Source organism: Ursus maritimus (assembly GCF_017311325.1).
Source record: "Ursus maritimus isolate PB19 chromosome X unlocalized genomic scaffold, ASM1731132v1 scaffold_X1, whole genome shotgun sequence".
NCBI classification, from domain to species: Eukaryota; Metazoa; Chordata; class Mammalia; order Carnivora; family Ursidae; genus Ursus; species Ursus maritimus.
In genome coordinates this window covers 112,961,415-112,980,569 of record NW_024423319.1, presented here as the reverse complement: position 1 = coordinate 112,980,569, position 19,155 = coordinate 112,961,415, and the positions used below count along the sequence as shown (strand labels likewise).

Here is a 19,155-nt window from a genome sequence, read left to right as displayed (position 1 = left end):
ACAACACGGTAATACCGGAGCTCTCTAGCAGAAGAGCACTCCTGAATACAGTGCAGATAGGGGGAGCCCAGAGGAAGTGTCAACGTGAGGGAAGATGGTACTAAAACGGAAGTAACGTGAAGCCTGATCCTACAGACCAGTAGTGATTTACACAGCAACCAAAGGATACTAATTGCTCCCTCTCTTGGGTTAGGAACAACTAGTGTGACTTCTCCCTGGTCTTTCTTCCAAATGTGACCACACTGAATGTCCTCTAAGGTTTACACAGAATGAAAAATTAAACAACAAGCACGTACTGAGCTACACTTGTCTTTGTCAAGTTTGTTTTGATGTACTCAGTAAACTGAAATGCCTAAACCTTAAAAGTTCTCATCATAAGAACAAAAATTCTGAAACTATGTATAGTGACAGATGGTAACTGGACTTCTTGTGGTGATCGTTCTGCAGCGCATACAAATACCACTTCATTATGTTGTCCACCTGAAACTAATGCGACACGTCAGTTAGGCTTTAATTTTAAAAACTAAGTAAATAAACTGAAATGCCAGGACCACAACTAAATAGAAATCTTACATTTTTCAAGATTGTAAATACAGGTGGGTCTGATGGAATTATCGGAATTCACTTCAATAATCATTTTGTCCAACTCTTTTACAAAGGACTAATATACATAGTCAAATGGCTTCTGAAGCAAATCCTTGAAACGGTAAAAATGTCCACTCCCTTTCCTCAAGTGTGGAAAGCACTGGTTTTATACTAATCCTCCAAGATTTGGCTCCACTGCCTTCTCTCATCCGTGGTGCCAGGAAGGCCAACTGCATCCAAGGGGTAGTAAGAATCAGGCTCTTGTTTCTGGAAATCAAAGGACTAAATAGGAGCTGGGCTGCTGTGTCACAAGCACAAGACCATTAATCCCCTTACCATGGACACAATAGCACATTGTTCCTTTTTAGATCACATGACTTATCCTTGAATACGTAGGCAGAGGAAGAAATCCATTCCATGCCCTACACCATGGAATTCAGGAAGAAACTGCCATGCCTGAATTAGACTTCTCCTCTCTTGCTAAAAGTGATAAATTACCCTAACGCCAACACTTGAGGAAACTAGGCAGGTACATTTCCCAACTTACTTGGGAAGCGGACTAGAGTTTAACCTTAGGTTACATTTCCCTAGAAACTAACTTCAACATTTAAAAATTTCTGTGAACCTGTTCTACTAAATCTGGCCTAAACCTTATTGTAATAACTTGAAAACACCTAGTTGCCATCTTCTTCAAATTCACAAGAAATCTTCATGTAGCCTGACCTAATGAAACCAGAACTTCCTTTCACTGAAATTTTTCCATACATCTTCCATTCTGCTTTTAAGAAAATCCAGGAAGTGTCAAGAAAACCACTCGATATCAAGATCCAAGGAAGGACCTCGGAAGAATTGTCTTGTTTTGGTCACATTTAGTCCGCCTTCCTCACATTTCTCCCAGGCCCAGCTTCCTCGGTGTGGGCGCCATACCGTGTGAGACCTGGTGTTACCCATCATCTTAATCTCAGGGCCGAACACGCAGGAGGCTTCAGTCGAGGTTCCTCAATTCTGTGGATTCAGCCACAGCCACGCAGTTCGACAGGCTGGCCTCAGTAGACTGCAATGCACCAAGAGGTTTCTGTTTCTCACACCTTTGCCTTTGGCTGCTCTGTCTGCTCTTTCTTCTTCAGTCCCTGACAGCATCTGAAGCAAATGGCGTAGCTTTCCAGTCGCTTCTACTTCTGAAAGAGTTCAGGGCAGTCGAATCAAACCTCGGATCAAAACTGCCTTCCTGCCTCTGGCACACAGCTTCTCTCCCTCCAGCTGCTCCATTGATGTACTCTCTGTGCGCCCCCCGCCCCCCCCACACGTCTCCCCTTCTGTCCCCCCTCCACTTCATTCTCGCTCCTTTAGGGCTGGAAAGGATGATGGGAGATGGCTGTGGGCATCAAAAGAAGGAAACAGCAAAGGTGTTTTTCTTAGCCAGGGCTCTTTGTGTATCCCCAGGCTGTTCCGCTGTCCGGGGTCCTCCCCTCTGCTGTTGGTGGGCGTCCTCAGGTCCTCCATTCCGAGTGCCTGGCGGGGCCTCTGCGGACCTGCCTGGGCACCTCTGCCCTGCAGCTTCCCTGACGTGGGCGATGCACTCTGACCAACGTCCTCCATCCCACTGCCTGCTCGGCCTCCAGTGGGGCACGTCCAGCCACACTGCACTGCCTCCTCTTGGCCCTGCAGGGGTCTCAGCCCCAAAGGCAGGGCCTCTGTCCAGTTGCCTTCAGCAGCCTCCGCTCGGTCCCAGGGATACATTGGAGGGCAGGCTGCTTGCAAAGCTGTCCTCTCTCACCCAATTACTGGAGCTTGACTCGGCCTTCCACCTTTGGACTTCTCCAGCTACAAGGCAGGCCCCAGTTTCTGTTCCTCGGTACACCCTCAGTGACTGGTTCACCGTCGTGCACGTTGGGGAGCGTCTGACCAGGAAATAATATGCCAGTCTCTCCTCTACAGACAACGCCACGCTCTGTGAGTAGTTCTCGGCCTGACTTGAAGTAGACGGGGACACAAGCAAAGGTATCACTCAAAGTACATAATCGCTAGTGTGGCGTGGGCAGCAACTCATCAGAATGGGCCCTGTTGTCAGCACCCCACCTGGCTGCATGTGCATATGCGCTGGAAGCCGTTCCCGCCAGTCCGTCCTGTGGGCAAGGGAGTGGAGGGGCCACAGCCCTCCCTGCAGGCCCACACCCCTGCCCTCTGACCCTCTTGCTTTCTCTCCCACTGCCTCCTGGGGGAGGGTGACTGGACCAGTCCAACTGTCCCATCAGTCCTGTGTGGACACAGCCAGGACCTCTCTCTACAAAAAACAGCCTCTTGCATAGTCAGTCCAGGTTTTACTGGATCAAGGATATGCCAACCACAGGTTGCCAACGATGCAAAAGCGTGCTCGGAAGATTCTGAGTTCTGTCTCACTGGAGGCGGTCAAGCTTGATGTAGGAGATAGCGTAGTACAGACTGGGTAAAAGGTGGCATGAAAACGAGAGTATTCATTATTCTCATTATGATTTGAGTATCTTTAGGGAGTTACTTTCTACATTTTCAATTCTGTACGTTTCAGTGTCTTCGAGTTTTCTGCAATCTTCATAAAATAAGCCACGAGGAAAAAGAAGGAGATAAACAGTGATGTTCCAGATCTGGATCCCTGAAACCATCTGGAAATGGCTATTTGCCACCGGGTTAGTCTGCTGGGGTTGCTGTAACAGACACTACAGACCCGGTGGCTTAAAAGACGGAGATTTATTTTCTCACAGTTCCCAAGGCTAGAAGCGCAAGAGCAGTGTGTGGTCAGGGTTGATTTCTTCTGAGGCTTCCTTCTTTGGCTTGTGGACGGCTGTCCTCTCCTGTCCTACCTGGGCTTTCCTCTGTGCCCATCTGGTCCTCATCTCTTCTTCTTGTAAGGACACCATTCCTGCTGGATGAAAGCCCACCTCTATGACCTCACCGTACATTCATAACCTCAGTCACACTCTGAGCTACTAGGGCTTAGGACCTGAACATACACATTTTGAGGAGACACAATTCATCCCATAGCCGCTACCCTCCAGCATTTATTTTCTCCCTCACTGGCACCAGGAGACCTTTCTAAGGCAGAAGAGTTAAAACCTCAGCCAGCTGCCAAGCCACTGACGTCTTCCATCCACCCACCCACTGGAGAGAGGCAGCCTCTCTGCAAAGTTGTTTTCCACCCCAGCTTGCATTTTGAGCTGCCCTTTCTCACAGGGGAACCGGTCACGTAAGGAGGTAGCCTTCCTTATGGCAGCTCATGGAGAATGGGGCTCAGCAATTGAATTGCATCTTAAACACATTCTGATTCATGAGGCAGCCCTCTTCGCTCAGCCCCCTGACTTCAGTATTGCTGGCACTCATACTGTCTGTGGCTTTACAGAAATGTCTGTTGACCCCGATTGAGTTTTTCACTTTTTGACTTTTTCAACGGGCATTGGCAATGAAGCCTTCTCTATATCCTGTGCAAGTGAAACACGTCTGCAAGTAAAGAAGATCAGATATTCACCAACTTATACAATGCCCCAAGTTAAAAAAAATTCAAACATGAATTCCTCAAAATTCTTCTAAAATGTTCCATGTTTAACATTTCCTAAGAATGGAAACATCTGATTTACCATAGTTATTTACAAGGTTTAATGCAGGCACCCAGAGGAAGAAATAGTATGATGAACACAGCAAAGCATAAAACCTGGGGACGAGAAGGGTAGAAGATAAAGAGAATTTTTTGGGGTGGGGGTTGCACTGTAAGATGACAAGGGGCTTTTTTTCTTATATTTTTCCTTTGTAATTTTTTGCAAAGTAATCACCCAATTTTTTTGAGAAAAGTTATAATAAATAGTTGTGGAAAGAATGTGCAGTTTAAAAGGCATATGATAAGCACAAATATATTTTTTTCTAAAACTCTATAAAATAGGAATAGAATTCACTTTGGACACAGTTTGGCTTTACTATATACCTCCTTCTTTTAATTTTTTGAATCATGTGAATATATTCCCTATTTTTAAATATATATGTGGGTGTGTCTGCACACACACACCATGTATGTTTATTTTGCTTCCCCAAATGCCACTCTTCTGTTTCATTCTTTATATTCACAGCCCATGCATCATATATTGTGGGTTTCAGGGGGGTCAATAAATACTGATCCTCTTTGTCAGGTTCTGAATCCTTACAGAATGAAGACAAAAGAATGAAGCAGATAGGAGGCCAAAATAAAAGGCCAGGTTGGAGGACACGACATTAATCAGCAGGTAAGTTTTCTTCCTGAGTACAAAAACCCTGAAAGGAGATCAATTCATTGATAGTGTCCCAGGTAGAGCTGAACTGGGGCATCTATCACACATGCTGGAGTAATATACAAGATATTTAACACCCTATATGCTATGGCACCTACTAATGGAAACGGTCCTCTTCTGTAAATAGCACATTCAGCCTTATAGTTGTATGGGCCTGCCCATGCAGGGCCTGATTCTGTACTTAGTGTAGGGAGTAGCACAGAAAAATGCCTGCTGTCTGCGGGCAGGCCAGCTCCTGAGGAGAAGGGAACCAACAGAGAGCTTCTCCTTCCAGCTCACCAATCAGGTCAGTCATTTCTCCTCTCAAGGGGAAGAAGGAGAGAGGGAATAGACAGAAACCAGGAGTGGTACCAGAATCACAAATAGAGATAGAGGAAACATTACGATAGAGGAAACATTACAAATAGAGATGATTCCTCTGGGAAAATACAAAAAAAAATGTAAAACTGTGAAAAGTTGTACTAAAGCTTCTAAGAAAATGACCAAGGTGCTATGATAGACGTCAATCATGGGATGAACCTTTACATGTGTATTTCCAAAATAAGTGCTGTGGACTGATTTGATCCCCTTCCCCCAAATTCCTATGTTGAAGCCCTAACCCCCTCCACAGGACTATACTTGGAGATAGGGCCAATGAGGAGATAATTACAGTTAAATGTCATCATAAGGGTAGAGCCCTTATTAGTGTCCTCATTAGACACTAGGGATTAGTGTCCTCATTAGAAGAGACACCAGAGACCTCACTCTCTCCCTCTCCATGCCCCCTCAACAAAGAAGAGGTCATGTGAGAACCTGGTTCTAGTGGTATCTGCAAGGCAAGAGAAAAAGCCTCAGAATGAAACCTACCGTGCCAGCACCTTGATCTTGGCCTTGCAGCCTCCAGAACTGTGAGAAATAGGCGTCTGTTATTTAAGGCACCCAGCATGTGGTATTTTGTTATTGCAGCCCTAGCCAACTAATATAATGAGAACAGAATTCTTCCCTTTCTATCTACCTACCTACCTACATACTTACCTATCTACAGGAGAAACTATATGTTTACAATAGGAATATAGAACAAGCTTATGACACGTGACTATATCTAAAAATTTTTATCATCATAGTGCCTATTGAACAAAGAGCATTGTTGGAACATGATATAAACCGCAAGGTGAGCTATATTACAAAAGTTTTTTTAAATGTTACAATATGGATCCTTTTTAAAAATTAGGCTAATTATTTTCAAGGTAGAATTTTGAATTAATGCATGCCTCAAGTAACACTGCAAATAACCAATTAAGATTTTTTACTATTTACTTACTCTGTTGTTTCTCTGTTGGGAACTTTTCTCATGGAGAAAGCCACCATTGCTTTGAAAAGATATTCCTCGTTTGTATCCCAGGCATACTAAAAGAGAAGTAAAACAGAAAATATAAGAGGCATAGGATAAAAAATGGTCCGTTGGAATCTAATTGTGACCACAGTGGTGGTGTTACAGTGCCCCCCCCCATCTTTCTCATAACTAAAGACCAGAGACCAAGATAAATCATGTCATGATAATGTTCAGGATAGGCTTTCTTGGACATTCTGTCATTCCAAGTGTGGTATACTTTCCATTGCATTATCTTCTTCACAATCTGCAGTATTAGCAGCCAGTCAACAAATAGGGCATTTGGACATTGTATCCTGGACATATACAGTTGATTCCCTTCCTCCCTTACTTTCTTCCCTCATAAACTGACTACCTCTCTCAGCTTCCTTTCCTTTACTAATATTGATACAATTTTTCTTTCCATTTTCTTAGCTGGAAACTTGAGTGTGTGTGCATATTATGGATTGAAATGTGTCTCCCCTGCCCCCAAATTTATGTGTTGAAATCCTAACCTCTAGTACCTTAGGATGTAACCGTATTTGGAGATAGTGTCATTACAGAGGTAATTCAGTTTAAACGAGGTCACTAGGGTAGACCCTAATCCAATATGGACTGGTGTCCATATTGCAAGAAGAGGAAATTTGGACACAGCCACATATAGAGGGAAGACAATGTGAAGATACAGAGAGAAGATAGTCATCTACAAGCCAAAGAGAGATGCCTAGAATAGATCTTTCCCTCACAGACCTCAGAAGGAACCAACCCTGCTGATACTCTGACCTGACCTTGGATTGCTAGCCTCCAGAACTAGGAGAAAATAAACTCCTCGGGGCTCCTGGATGGCACAGCGGTTAAGCGTCTGCCTTTGGCTCAGGGCGTGATCCTGGCGTTATGGGATCGAGCCCCACATCGGGCTCCTCTGCTGGGAGCCTGCTTCTTCCTCTCCCACTCCCCCTGCTTGTGTTCCCCCTCTCGCTGGCTGTCTCTACCTATCTCTGTCAAATAAATAAATAAATAAAATCTTTAAAAAATAATAATTAAAAAAAATAAAATAAACTCCTACTGCTTAAGCCACCTGGTTCATGGGACTTTGTGACAGCAGCCCTAGCAAATGAATGTGGCTGACCACATATTTTAGGTGAGTAATCAAGTATAACTGGAGAAAGTCACATAACGGGAGGATCATGACCTGAGCCAAAGACAAGACACTTAACTGACTGAGCCACCCAAGGTACCCCTCACTAGATGCTCTTGTCTCTTAATTTAAAGATACATCCTCAAATCATCAATTTAAACTCCCCCATCCTCCTGACACCAAACAAAAAAGTTCCTCTGTAGACATACATGCTATCCACATCCTCCCCCGAAAAGCTGGATGTGGTGTTTCTCCTCCTGTCAATGGCTATTTCATCTACCTGTATTAGGAACACTTCCCTTCTGCCCTTCTCAGGATCTAAGGATATGAGTTTCCCCTCTCCTCTGTGCATTGGACTCTGGCTTTTAGCCACACTCAAGCTTTCCCATTAAAATGACACCAAAACAGAATCACTGCACTCAATCCTTCTTCTCTACCTATTGCTGTCTCTCTCCTGCCCTTCACAGCCAACATTCTGAAAGGAGTTGTCATACTTGCGCCTTCACCTGTTTGCCACCCACTTACTCCCAGCTCCCTCCATTATCTGCTTTCCGGTTCCACCACTCCACAAAGATGGCTCTCTCTAAAGTTACCAGTGACCTCCACATGACTCAACACAATGAGTGGCTTTCAGTCTCATCTTGCTTGACCTGTCAATAGCATTTGATGCTCTTGAACACTTCCTTCAACTTGAAGCACTCGCTTCCCTTTTGTGATATGCATTCTGGTTTTCCTCCTGCCCCTTTGCCCCCTTTGCAGGTTTGCCCTCTTCTATAAGGGCTTCAGGTTTTAGAGAACCTCAAAGCTCTATGCTACAACTTTCCTTCTTGTCACTCTGTTCTTCCTCCCTCAGACTGTCATCTACTCCAGGCTTCCATTATCACCATAATGTAAATGACCCAGGAATGTATATTTCAAGCCCACCCTGTCCTTGCCTATTCAATAATACCTCAGGTTCAACAAGTCCAAAATTAAAGCCATGATTTTCTTGTCTGTACCTGCTTGCCTGACTCATAAGTGGGTCATCAGCCATTCAGTTGCATAATTAGAAACTAAAGCACCATCCTTAACTACTCCTTCCCCCTTTCTCCTTTCTACTCTTGTCCCTTCCAATCTCCTTTCCACACTGTGACCAGAGTATTTCCCAAGCACTAATTCTATAACATCTCTTCTGGAAAACTCTCGCTTGCTTTAAAGATAATCTCAAAACTTCCTAACACAGTCCACATACTCTTCGGCCTGATCTCTCCTTTCTGCCCAAACACATCACATGCCATGCTCTACCTCACTGCTCCAGTTGCAGAGACCTCAGCCTTCCTTCCATCCCGTACTCTCACCAAGTTCCCTCCTGTAAAAAGGAACATCCTTTGCATGTTCTGTTCCCTCTACCCTTTTTTCTTTTATCCTCTGGCTCACCTCCACTCATACTTTAGACCTCATAGCAAATGCCAAGTACTAAGGCCCCTGACAAGGCCAAAGCCACCATGTACTGCTCCTTCTTGTAATACTTGTCAAGACTGCACATTTCCATTTCGTTTACTGAATGTTTCATGGACAACCAATCCTCCCAATGCCATAAGCTCCACGAGAGCAGGGACAAGCCTGATTTATCTGCCATTGCATCCCCAGTGTCCAGCATGGTGCCTGCCCTCAGAGGTCCCTGGGAGAAGCAACTACACACTGGTAGAGAGAGTAGATTCTACAGTCAGACTGCCTGGGTACAAATCTCACCTCGGTTACTTGCTGACCTGAGATCCTGAGCAGGTTGCTTAATTTCTTTGTACCTCGGTTTTCTCATCTACCCAATGAGAATGGGAATGCCAATACTACCTTCCTCAAAGGGTTGTTGCGGGGGCTGTGTGAACTGGAGTAAAGTGCTCAGAAGGGTCCCCACTGGAAAGTAAACGAAGTTCTCAATCAATGCTGCCTGTTATAATGATCATTACTCATTGGATGAATAAAATAATACGTTGGTGGATTGGCCTGCAAACAGAATACATACTTCCTTACATAAGTTTCCTTAGCACTCTTTTATTGCTTCTACCCCGAGGCACCTTAGTATCACCTTTTGTTGGGGAAAATTTTCACAGACTACACGGGGATACTAAAACTAGAATTACACAAATCATCTTATTAATTTGACAAGCCATGCTGTTCTTACAGCTACATGAGCCTTATGAGTATTTTTTAACTTCAATTTTATAAGCACATTTTTCATGTTGTTACTTTGATATTTGAGAAGAACTGAAGAAACTTCACATTAGAACTAGAAATTTTTCATGCTATGAAAAATGATGTGGGGGAATCATGCCATCTTTTCACTGACTAGAAAACTGAGGCTGACAAAATCTGAATGACCACAATGGTGAGGTGCAGAGCCCAGCCCAGACCTGAGTGCCCGACTCAGGCCCCATGGTTCCACTGTGCTTGACAGAAATGTTCGAGTTTGCTACACTGTTTTGTGTGATACAAAACTTTACAGATTTTCTAGCACACACTGCAGATTAAAGACTTGAGGCAAAATCATTTTTTAACAATTTCCATTTTACTATTTTTTAACTTTAAGACAAGATCAGATTTGAGATCTTTAGAATTAAACTATATGAGTTTAAGATAACTAGGCAAAGGCTCATTATTAGAGAGAGTAGTGTTATTAGCAAACAGAATTAAAAATGAACGTGCAGGTTCTCCACTTACTGCTTTATCTCCCAGAGCTGTTCTGATACTAAGTCTTACTTTAAAGGCATTTTCTGCATCTGCCAGAAAGAAAAATGAGCAGTATATGATGATAAAAAATCTGCCAAAACATGAAGTCCAAACATTTAATCAACTCAAATCAACAGAACACAGATCTTCAGTTAAACTGCCCCCAAAACTGAAAGTTTAACTACAATCACCTTAGATGATTTAAATTTTTCTTTCAAACTCATAAAACAGTCACAGTCTCAACTTTCAAACCACAACATGTCTGCAGATTTAGAAAATTAAAGAGATCATTCAGTCAAAGACTTGTCAATCATTTAGAAAACTGTTAGCCTATTTTTAAGTTTCAAGACAACATACCTGGTTGACACAGTTCAGCATGAATAGCAGTCACCAGAAAAAAGAGCAGGCACAACATTCTTTCAGAGTGCAAAACACAAGACAAACGGAGGGGAAAAAATCCGCCCTCCACTTAAAGCTGCCTTAGCCATTCTGTGACCCGGATTAGAATACCCAAGAAATAAGCCACCACCTAGAAGGTTTAATGATTAAACCCCATTATTTGGGTTAATACTTAAATAGAAGCAGCCCATCTCATGTCAGTTATTTACGAAAATCTGTTTGAAAAACAGGTTAGTTGTCCTTTCTGAACTCTACGTCCAGGGAAGGTTTCCTCTGCGGACTCCAGGTCAGAATCCTCCCCCACGCCTTCTGTGAAAGAACTGAGCCCTCTCTGGACGGTTTCCTTAGCCTCAACTTTCCATCTTTTCCCGGCTAAAATAGCCAGCTCCTAGATAAGCTATCTTAATTTGGAAAACAAACATCACCCCTCTCTATCTCTGGTGAACAAAGGACGCCCTTCCCAGACTGGCCTCACCTGACTCTCACCTCCACAGATAAACATCCGGGGAGAGCTTCCCCCTCAAAGGGAATCATTTTGGTCAGCCCTAAGTTCTGGCAGTTGTGTAAATTCAAAGTTAATGATACAGAGCAGTGCTGTCCAGTGGGACATTCTGTGACAATGGAAATGTTCTACATCCGCATCGTCCAACACGGTGGCCACAGACAGAGGTGCCTGTCGACCACCTGACATGGGGCTGGTGCTGCTGAGAAATGAAATCTCCTATTACTTTAGTTTCAGTAGAAACATGTGACTAGCAACTCCATTGGGCAGTGCCTCTAGAGAAGAGTCAGTAAGAGCTTCCTGCCATGCACTAGGTTTGCTGGGTTCTCTCTCTCGTCCTCAAAGCAGCACCTCACAGTCGCCGTCGTTATACTCATCTTACACATGAGGGAAGTGAGGGCCTGGTGTTTAAGGCATCGGCGCCAATGGGAGGAGTGGAGTGGGTGTCACTGGAACCCTTCTCCACCACACTGACCTGAAGTGGGTCTTCACTGGTCGTCATTGGTCAAAACCGAAATTGCACCAAAGCTTCTGAGATGCTCTGAGGATTACCATAATGAGCGGAACAGAGTCTCCCCTAGTGGGCATTCTATCGATGTCAACAGAAGCCCCCCAGGCAGGTTGATGTCAGGGCTTTCCTCTCTACCACGCCACCTCTTCCTGAATTCAGTCCCAGATTCCACCTCGTTGCCTGAAAACCATGAATGGGAAAATGAGATTGGGTGACCCTGATGTTAAATAGAACATCTGGATTTTCACAGCAACCATGAGAAAAAGACCAACAACTATACTTGTGCAACACTCTGAGAGCCCTGTCATTTCCCCCTCCTGGATAGGGTGATATTTTGACATAGATGACCCACTTCTGTTTGGTGACTCCACCTGAGGAAGCTTCTCTCCTCTCCCTCACCTTGGTTGCAAGGGCACAGAGTCAGGAAAAGCTGGATTAGAGGGAGAGGCCGCCAAAAGTTAGGCCTGTCATTCTAGCGATTTCACTATTAGGTGAAATGGAAATTTCCTAGAAGGGAGAGCTCACATAACTTACTCCTGAAAACGAAGTCAGACTAGATGAAGTTACCGTGGGAAGTGTTAGACTAGATAAAGTCATCGTGGGAAGGAAAAGCCAGTAGATGGAGATTATAACAAAGCTAATTATTTGCATCAGGGAACAAAGCCATGTTAGAGACAAATCTGATTCAGCTTTAGCCTTAAACTTCCTAGAAGTATCAAATATCTTTCTTTCACTCAGTCACTTATGTGACCAGAATTGAAGACAGTAAAATGGTGAATTACCGTTAACCCATTCTTTGAAAAGCAAAGAAAGTCTCTTTCTTTTTGAATTATGATGTCTCTTTTTTCAAAATAACATTCACCATTTATTAAACAATTTCTATGTGCCAGGCACTCTTTTAGTGCTTAATATAAATATGATTTTTTAGAAATTGTCCTTACTAAAATAGAATTGACATACAATATTATATGAATTTCAGGTGTACCAAAGAGTGATTCAACATTTATGTATATTACAAAACGCCCACCACGATAAGTGTAGGTGCCATCTGTCACTGCACAGGTATTACAATTTTATTGACTACATTCCCTATGCTATACTTCACTTTCATTATTCTCTACTTTATCGATGTTTGTTGTCTCATTTGAAAAATGACAGAGGAAAAAAAGAAGACAGGAAAGAAGAGCAATAGAAGTTCTGTATAGAAAATACAGAGAAACAGGGGCGCCTGGGTGGCACAGCGGTTAAGCGTCTGCCTTCGGCTCAGGGTGTGATCCCGGCGATCTGGGATCGAGTCCCACATCGGGCTCCTCCGCTGGGAGCCTGCTTCTTCCTCTCCCACTCCCCCTGCTTGTGTTCCCTCTCTCGCTGGCTGTCTCTATCTCTGTCGAATAAATAAATAAAATCTTAAAAAAAAAAAAGAAAATACAGAGAAACCAAAAAAGAAAAATAAAAAATACCCATAATACCACCAGCATGAAGGACCAATGCTAATATATTTTGAAAGTTGAAACATACCTGCCTCAGCCTTGGATCTTCTTGTGTGTTCTTGCGTGATGCTGTTGTTTTGTCTCATTAGAGCAGCGCTATCAGAATCGCAATGGTGGCATAACATGGACCGTTGTTGTCTTCCTTATTCTCACGGAAGTGCTGCTCTTCTGCAGGATCTGGTGCATCACTTTAAACTTGATGTGCCATGAGATAAAAAGTCTCCTTTTACTAAAAATTCTTTTTATACAGAATTCATGTTGAATTTTATCAACTGCTCTTCCAACATCTATTAATATGATCTTAGAAATCTTACCATTTGGTGCATTTTACTAATAAATTCCTTTATGTTGATCCAACCCTTAGGTAAGCTCAGTTTGATTATTTTTAACATACTCCTGGACTTAATTGTTGTGTTTTTCCTTAGGTTTTTAAACCTATTTTCATAGAATATCATTTAGGTTCCTTTTCAAGTGCTGATTCTTGAAGTTTATTTTTTGTTTCTGGCCCTTACATTACCATCTTGAAAATGGTATGCAAAGATTTCTAATATCCTCTACGTTTACAAATACTTTAAAATGCAGAAGAAAATTGTAGAAGAAATGCAGAATTGAAGAATCTGGATAACACATATTTTGGGAGAAGAGTTCTTTCAAAACTTTCACTTCTTATATTGTCATTTACTGCAGGTTTCATGTCTCTGAGTCCATTCTGGCTGTTTACAATTTCCAAGAAAATCCTTATTTCATCAAGATTTTCCAGGATTCTCATGGACTTTATACAGTATTTCCCATAAAGTATCTACCTTCGTTGCTATATTCTCTTTGTATTTTCCAGTATACATATTCATTTTTTCTCATTTTCCATTATTCTTACCAGAGATCTGTCTAGTTTTGTTGTTGCTTAATCGAAGAACAAGATCTCAAATTTAATTTTCAAGTTTCTTTTTTTCTGCTTTCTGAGTCATCAATCTTATTTTTATTTATTAAGTCCTTACTGCTGTTGTGATCATGCTGGTTTTCTTGTTCTTCTTACAACTCTTGGGTTGACAAATAGGCTTGTGCATTTTTAGTCTTTCTCAGTTAAAAATGAAAATATTTGTGGCTATGAATTTTCATTGGAGTATTGTGGTCACATGACATAAGAAGTATAGATGTACAGTGATCTCATACTTATTTTCGAAAGAGTCTGTAATTATAGTCTCAATTTTCCTATATCCCAATGTTTGCTTAGAAAAGTATTTGACAGTAGCAAAATTAATAGCAGCCAAAAATACAATGATGAAAAACATCGACTTTTATAGTCCTGTCAGGGGAATAGAAAAGGTATAATGATAAAAAAAAAAAAAAGACGCTGTCAAATAACTCAACATAAAATATGAAAACTCTTACAAGGTACGGGGCACTTAGAACATGCTAAAACTTATTAAAGTTGTTCTTGCCTCTTAACATACTGGGGGTTTTTTCTTCCACTTTTAAAAATCTTGCACAAACTTGCTTTTTATTTTCACACAGAATTGGAAGTATTAAACCTCCAGAGAATTCATGCCAAACTTGCTTCATACAATGCTCATCTCTGCAATTTCACATATAGGAGGTTCAGAATTTATCAGTAACAGTGGTAACGATGACAAATAAAGCAGTTTCAATCATTCTGAATATGTTACTATTTACTCCCAACGTTCAGAGTTTAGAGAACAAAGATAAAAAGTTGAGATTACTGTTGCCACGAGCAATACAAAAGGCACCGAGCCTCCTGAGACAGGAAAAAGAAATTGATTTCTCCGTGTTTTTTCATACTCCACAACACTATTGAAAAGCAGTTTCTCGGTACATAACTATTGATCTACTGCCCTGGAGGGTAAATTAAATATGAGATCACACAAAAAGGAAACACGTGTGTCATTCTTTTGATTTATGCAAGATGCCTTTCAAAGTTCATCAGAGTTGTAAAAGCATGTGGGCATATGAATACCTCATTTACCTGCAATCAATCAACGAACATGTAGGTAGAACCAATGTTGCTTTTCAATTTTGACCCTCATTATTCCATTTCACTGTAACAAACATGTATTTTGCAAACCTGTAATATCCAAAGCCAGTAAACTGTGGAATCATTTCAAGTGTAATTTTATTCTCTACACTTCTATTGGATTTTGGCAAATGTATTTAGCTGTGACATACTAAAAATATAAAAAATCCTTTAATAGGGGCGCCTGGTGGTGCAGTCGTTAGGCGTCTGCCTTCGGCTCAGGGCGTGATCCCGGCATTATGGGATCGAGCCCCACATCAGGCTCCTCCACTATGAGCCTGCTTCTTCCTCTCCCACTCCCCCTGCTTGTGTTCCCTCTCTCACTGGCTGTCTCTATCCTGTCGAATAAATAAATAAACTCTTTTTAAAAAAATCCTTTAATAACTGAACCCAGAAATTTTTTATAAGATAAAAGCTTGCACTTTTCAAACTAATGGCTTCACTCAATTTTCCACAATTGTAGAATTTTGAATGAATGTGATCCTTTATCATTTATATTGCAATAAAATTGATATACCATATTATAAACGATGTCAAGATGTTTGTAGTAATTACTCTAATATTTTCAGTACAATTAGGAGGTAAGAAAGTGATTTTATTCTTTTTAAATTGTCACATTAAGATGCTTGGGAAGATATATTTTTGTCTATAGTGAAAAATATTATATCTTAACACTGTGGTTCTTAATAGGAGGGGTGATGGAATTTTTCCTCCAGAAGACATTTTCGCAGAATCTGGAGACATTTTTGGTTGTCATGGGGAAGGGTGCTACTGACATCTACTGAGTAGATGCCAGAGATGTTGGTAAACATCCTGCAAACTTCAGAAACATCATTTAGGCCTTCATCTGGTAACTTTTTCTCCTTATATTTGGGTTAATGGAAATAACTCACAAAAGGAAACATAAGAAATATAAGGGAATCTCTGTGTGTGTGTGTGTGTGTGTGTGTGTGTGTGTAAAATCAATCATAAGATGTTAACATCTTTTGTTCCATATTCTGAAACTATTATTAAAATAAACTCATTTATCTTTTTATTAAGATGGCTAATGAGAAAGAATAATTGCCTGGTTGCTGGAGCACTGGATGCATATGGGCTGCCAATCCAACAGCCCATGGTGAATAAGTGGAGGCACATTTATTTTTTTTTAAGATTTTATTTATCTATTTGACAGAGAGAGAGAAAGTACAAGCAGGGCAGAGGGAGAGGGAGAAGCATGTTCCCCACTGAGCAGGGAGCTAAACTCGGGGATTGATCCCAGGACCCTGGGATCATGACCTGAGCCAAAGGTAGCCACTCAATCGACTGAGCCATTCAGGTACCCCAGTACAGGAACATTTAAAACTGTCACTGCATGATGTTTCAAACTTCCATTGCCTTTGATCTTATCATTTACATTGAAGCCATTCCCAGTTGAAATCTTCTCAGCACCCCAGGGCCTATGTCAAGGAATCCAAACTCTCTGGCCTCTAAAATGTGAATCCGACTTGGCTTTTCAGATGCACCTACACAGATGGCCCCATCTGCCATCCCCCTCTGACCTGCCAGTCCCTGCAAGTGGGCCTCATCCTACCTCTATTCTTTGTGTGTGTTTCTTTTCACACTGTTTTCTTAAGTTCAATACTGTGAACTTTGATTTTTTACCTTAAAACGTCTTAGCCATTGTTCCAAGTCTATCTCAATTATCATCTCCTTTGAGAAACCTTTGTTTTGGGACACCTGGGTGGCTCAGTTGGTTAAGCATCTGCCTTTGGCTCAGGTCCTGGGATCAAGTTCTGCATAGGGCTCCTTGCTCAGCGGGGAGCCTGCTGCTCCCCCTGCTTGTGCTCTCTGACAAATAAAAAATAAAATCTTTTTAAAAAGAGAGAGAAAACTTTCATTTTTGTTATAGGTTTTTATTTGTTATTATTTGTTCTACACTTGTCCAATCCACTAACTTTTTATTCTCTCCTTCTCCTGGGTTCCCATAGCATTTTGTTCACATTTGTATAGGCATCTATTGCCAACATGATTTACTTTTGTGTCCTACAAATTTTAAGTTTCTGGAGAGCAAGGACTATATTTGGTTTAATTTTGCATTTCTCATGGCCCATGAGTATTTGATAACTTAATAGAACTGAATTTACTTATTTGAATCATTAACTGACATTTGAAGAAGCTCAAGAATGCAGATATAAAAAATCATGAGGTACACTGCATTTTTTTTTTACATTCCTAGTCAGAGAAAAACAACTTCTAGTATCTGCTAAACAAGGAATACTGGGCTTTGGAATATTTTTGTCTCTACTTCCATACCTCTGCCCTTTTTAAGATGAAAAGAAATCTGAAGCTACAGAATTTGGAAGGCTCATCAAAATCTGTAGGTTAATCAACAGCCATAACCATTACGAACTTAGCCTTTTTAATCACAGGGTAGCATTTTTGTAGTTCAGAGAAAGTTAATCACTACTGCTTAGAAATAAAGATTAATTTAGACGAGCTGAGTGAGTGTAATTCTGCCAACTTTATATTCTTAAGTTAAGAATTTAAAAGACAGTTTCTTGAATGGAATGCATGTGTGCTTGTGTGTCTCATCTGGTGAATGAAGACCAATGCATTAAAATGAACCTCAGTCAGTAAAAGCAAGATCTTACTGATATTTCTTCCTAGATCTAACTCTTTCCAATGTTGTTTGGGTGTTATATTAAGAGTTTTCTCATGGTTTAGGCAAGTTACAATTTTTTCAAAAATTATTACGGCCATGCTCTATGGAGTAGTATTTTCCACCTTCTGTTTGGCTGTCAGTTAGTGTCACCCAGTCACATTTAGCCCTGACTATAGCTACTTCCTTTATTATCCATATAAAAAGGTGGAGGGGCCATTGGGCCATGTACCTTTCAGGTTAGATGCTCTCATTTTCATAACAGAATCTTAAACTACCCCCTCATTCTAATGGATATACAAAGATATGAATTACAACATATCAAAGTTTCTGCCCCTAAGTTCTGAGGAGCAACAATGATCCTGACCCTTCTGTCTGAAAATCATCAACAGCTTATAGTAAGAACTGTTCTTTGTGAGAACTGCCTTAAAGACATGCATGCAATACCTCTATCCCTACAAATCAGAGATGCCAGACAGGTTGTTGCAGCCACTCATCTGTCCTACACCCATGACAAACATTGTTAATCCACTACAGAACGTTTTCCTTTTGAGTGTGGACTCAACCATAAAGCTTCCAAACAATTATTCAGTCAATTGATAAGTTGAATCTTACTTGTCATCATGGGGAATAATGATCTAAATGCTGCCCTGAGGGGCGCCTGGGTGGCGCAGTCGTTAAGCGTCTGCCTTTGGCTCAGGGCGTGATCCCGGCGTTATGGGATAGAGCCCCACATCAGGCTCCTCCGCTAGGAGCCTGCTTCTTCCTCTCCCACTCCCCCTGCTATGTTCCCTCTCTCACTGGCTGTCTCTCTGTCAAATAAATAAATAAAATCTTTTTAAAAAATAAAATAAAATAAATGCTGCCCTGAATAAAGCCATACCACTGAGGGCCTGTGATCTCAAACGAACAGAAAAGTTTGGGTGGTTCATAGGATTGATTCAATATTTTGTGATCAAAGCAACAATATATATTGAGGGGATCTATATAAAAGTCCTTGGCACTTGTCTCAATTCCCAGGGTCATCAAGATGAGGAATCAGGATTTCCCTTGGGACTAAAAATCAAGAAAACCTGCTTCTCAAAAACAAAAAAACTAAACAAACGGATGGACCTTGAGGGCATTATGCTAAGTGAAATAAGTCAGACAGACGAAGACAAATAACATAAGATCTCACTTACATATGAAATCTAAAAAACAAACAAAAACAAAAAACTGAACTCCTACAGGTAACAGATTGTTAGTTGCCAAAGGCAGGGAATGAGGGAAGGGCAAAATGGGTGAAGATGGTCAAAAGATACAAACTTCCAGTTATAAAATAAGTCAGTCATCGGATGTAATGCACAGAATGGTAACTATAATTAATAATACTGTATTGTATATTTGAAATTTGCTCAGAGTAAATCTTTAAAAGTTCTCATCACAGGAAAAAGTTATAGCTACGTATGGTGTTGGATACTTATTGTGATCATTCACAATACACACAAATACTAAATTATGTTGTATACTTGAAACTA

The 19,155-nt window shown here is 41.3% G+C and overlaps 1 protein-coding gene across 1 annotated transcript in view; it reads right to left on the bottom strand.

Moving 5' to 3' along the window:
• Positions 1–19,155, bottom strand: part of CLTRN (collectrin, amino acid transport regulator) — a 42,794-nt gene that overhangs the window by 22,099 nt on the left and 1,540 nt on the right. Inside the window, exons 2-5 of the mRNA XM_008696398.2 lie at positions 12,997–13,163; positions 10,424–11,658; positions 10,058–10,116; positions 6,175–6,260 (exon numbers count right to left, since the gene is read on the bottom strand). Coding sequence (XP_008694620.1) covers positions 6,175–6,260; positions 10,058–10,116; positions 10,424–10,481 — 203 coding nt within the window. The 5' untranslated portion in view covers positions 10,482–11,658; positions 12,997–13,163. The remainder of the gene's footprint in view (positions 1–6,174; positions 6,261–10,057; positions 10,117–10,423; positions 11,659–12,996; positions 13,164–19,155) is intronic.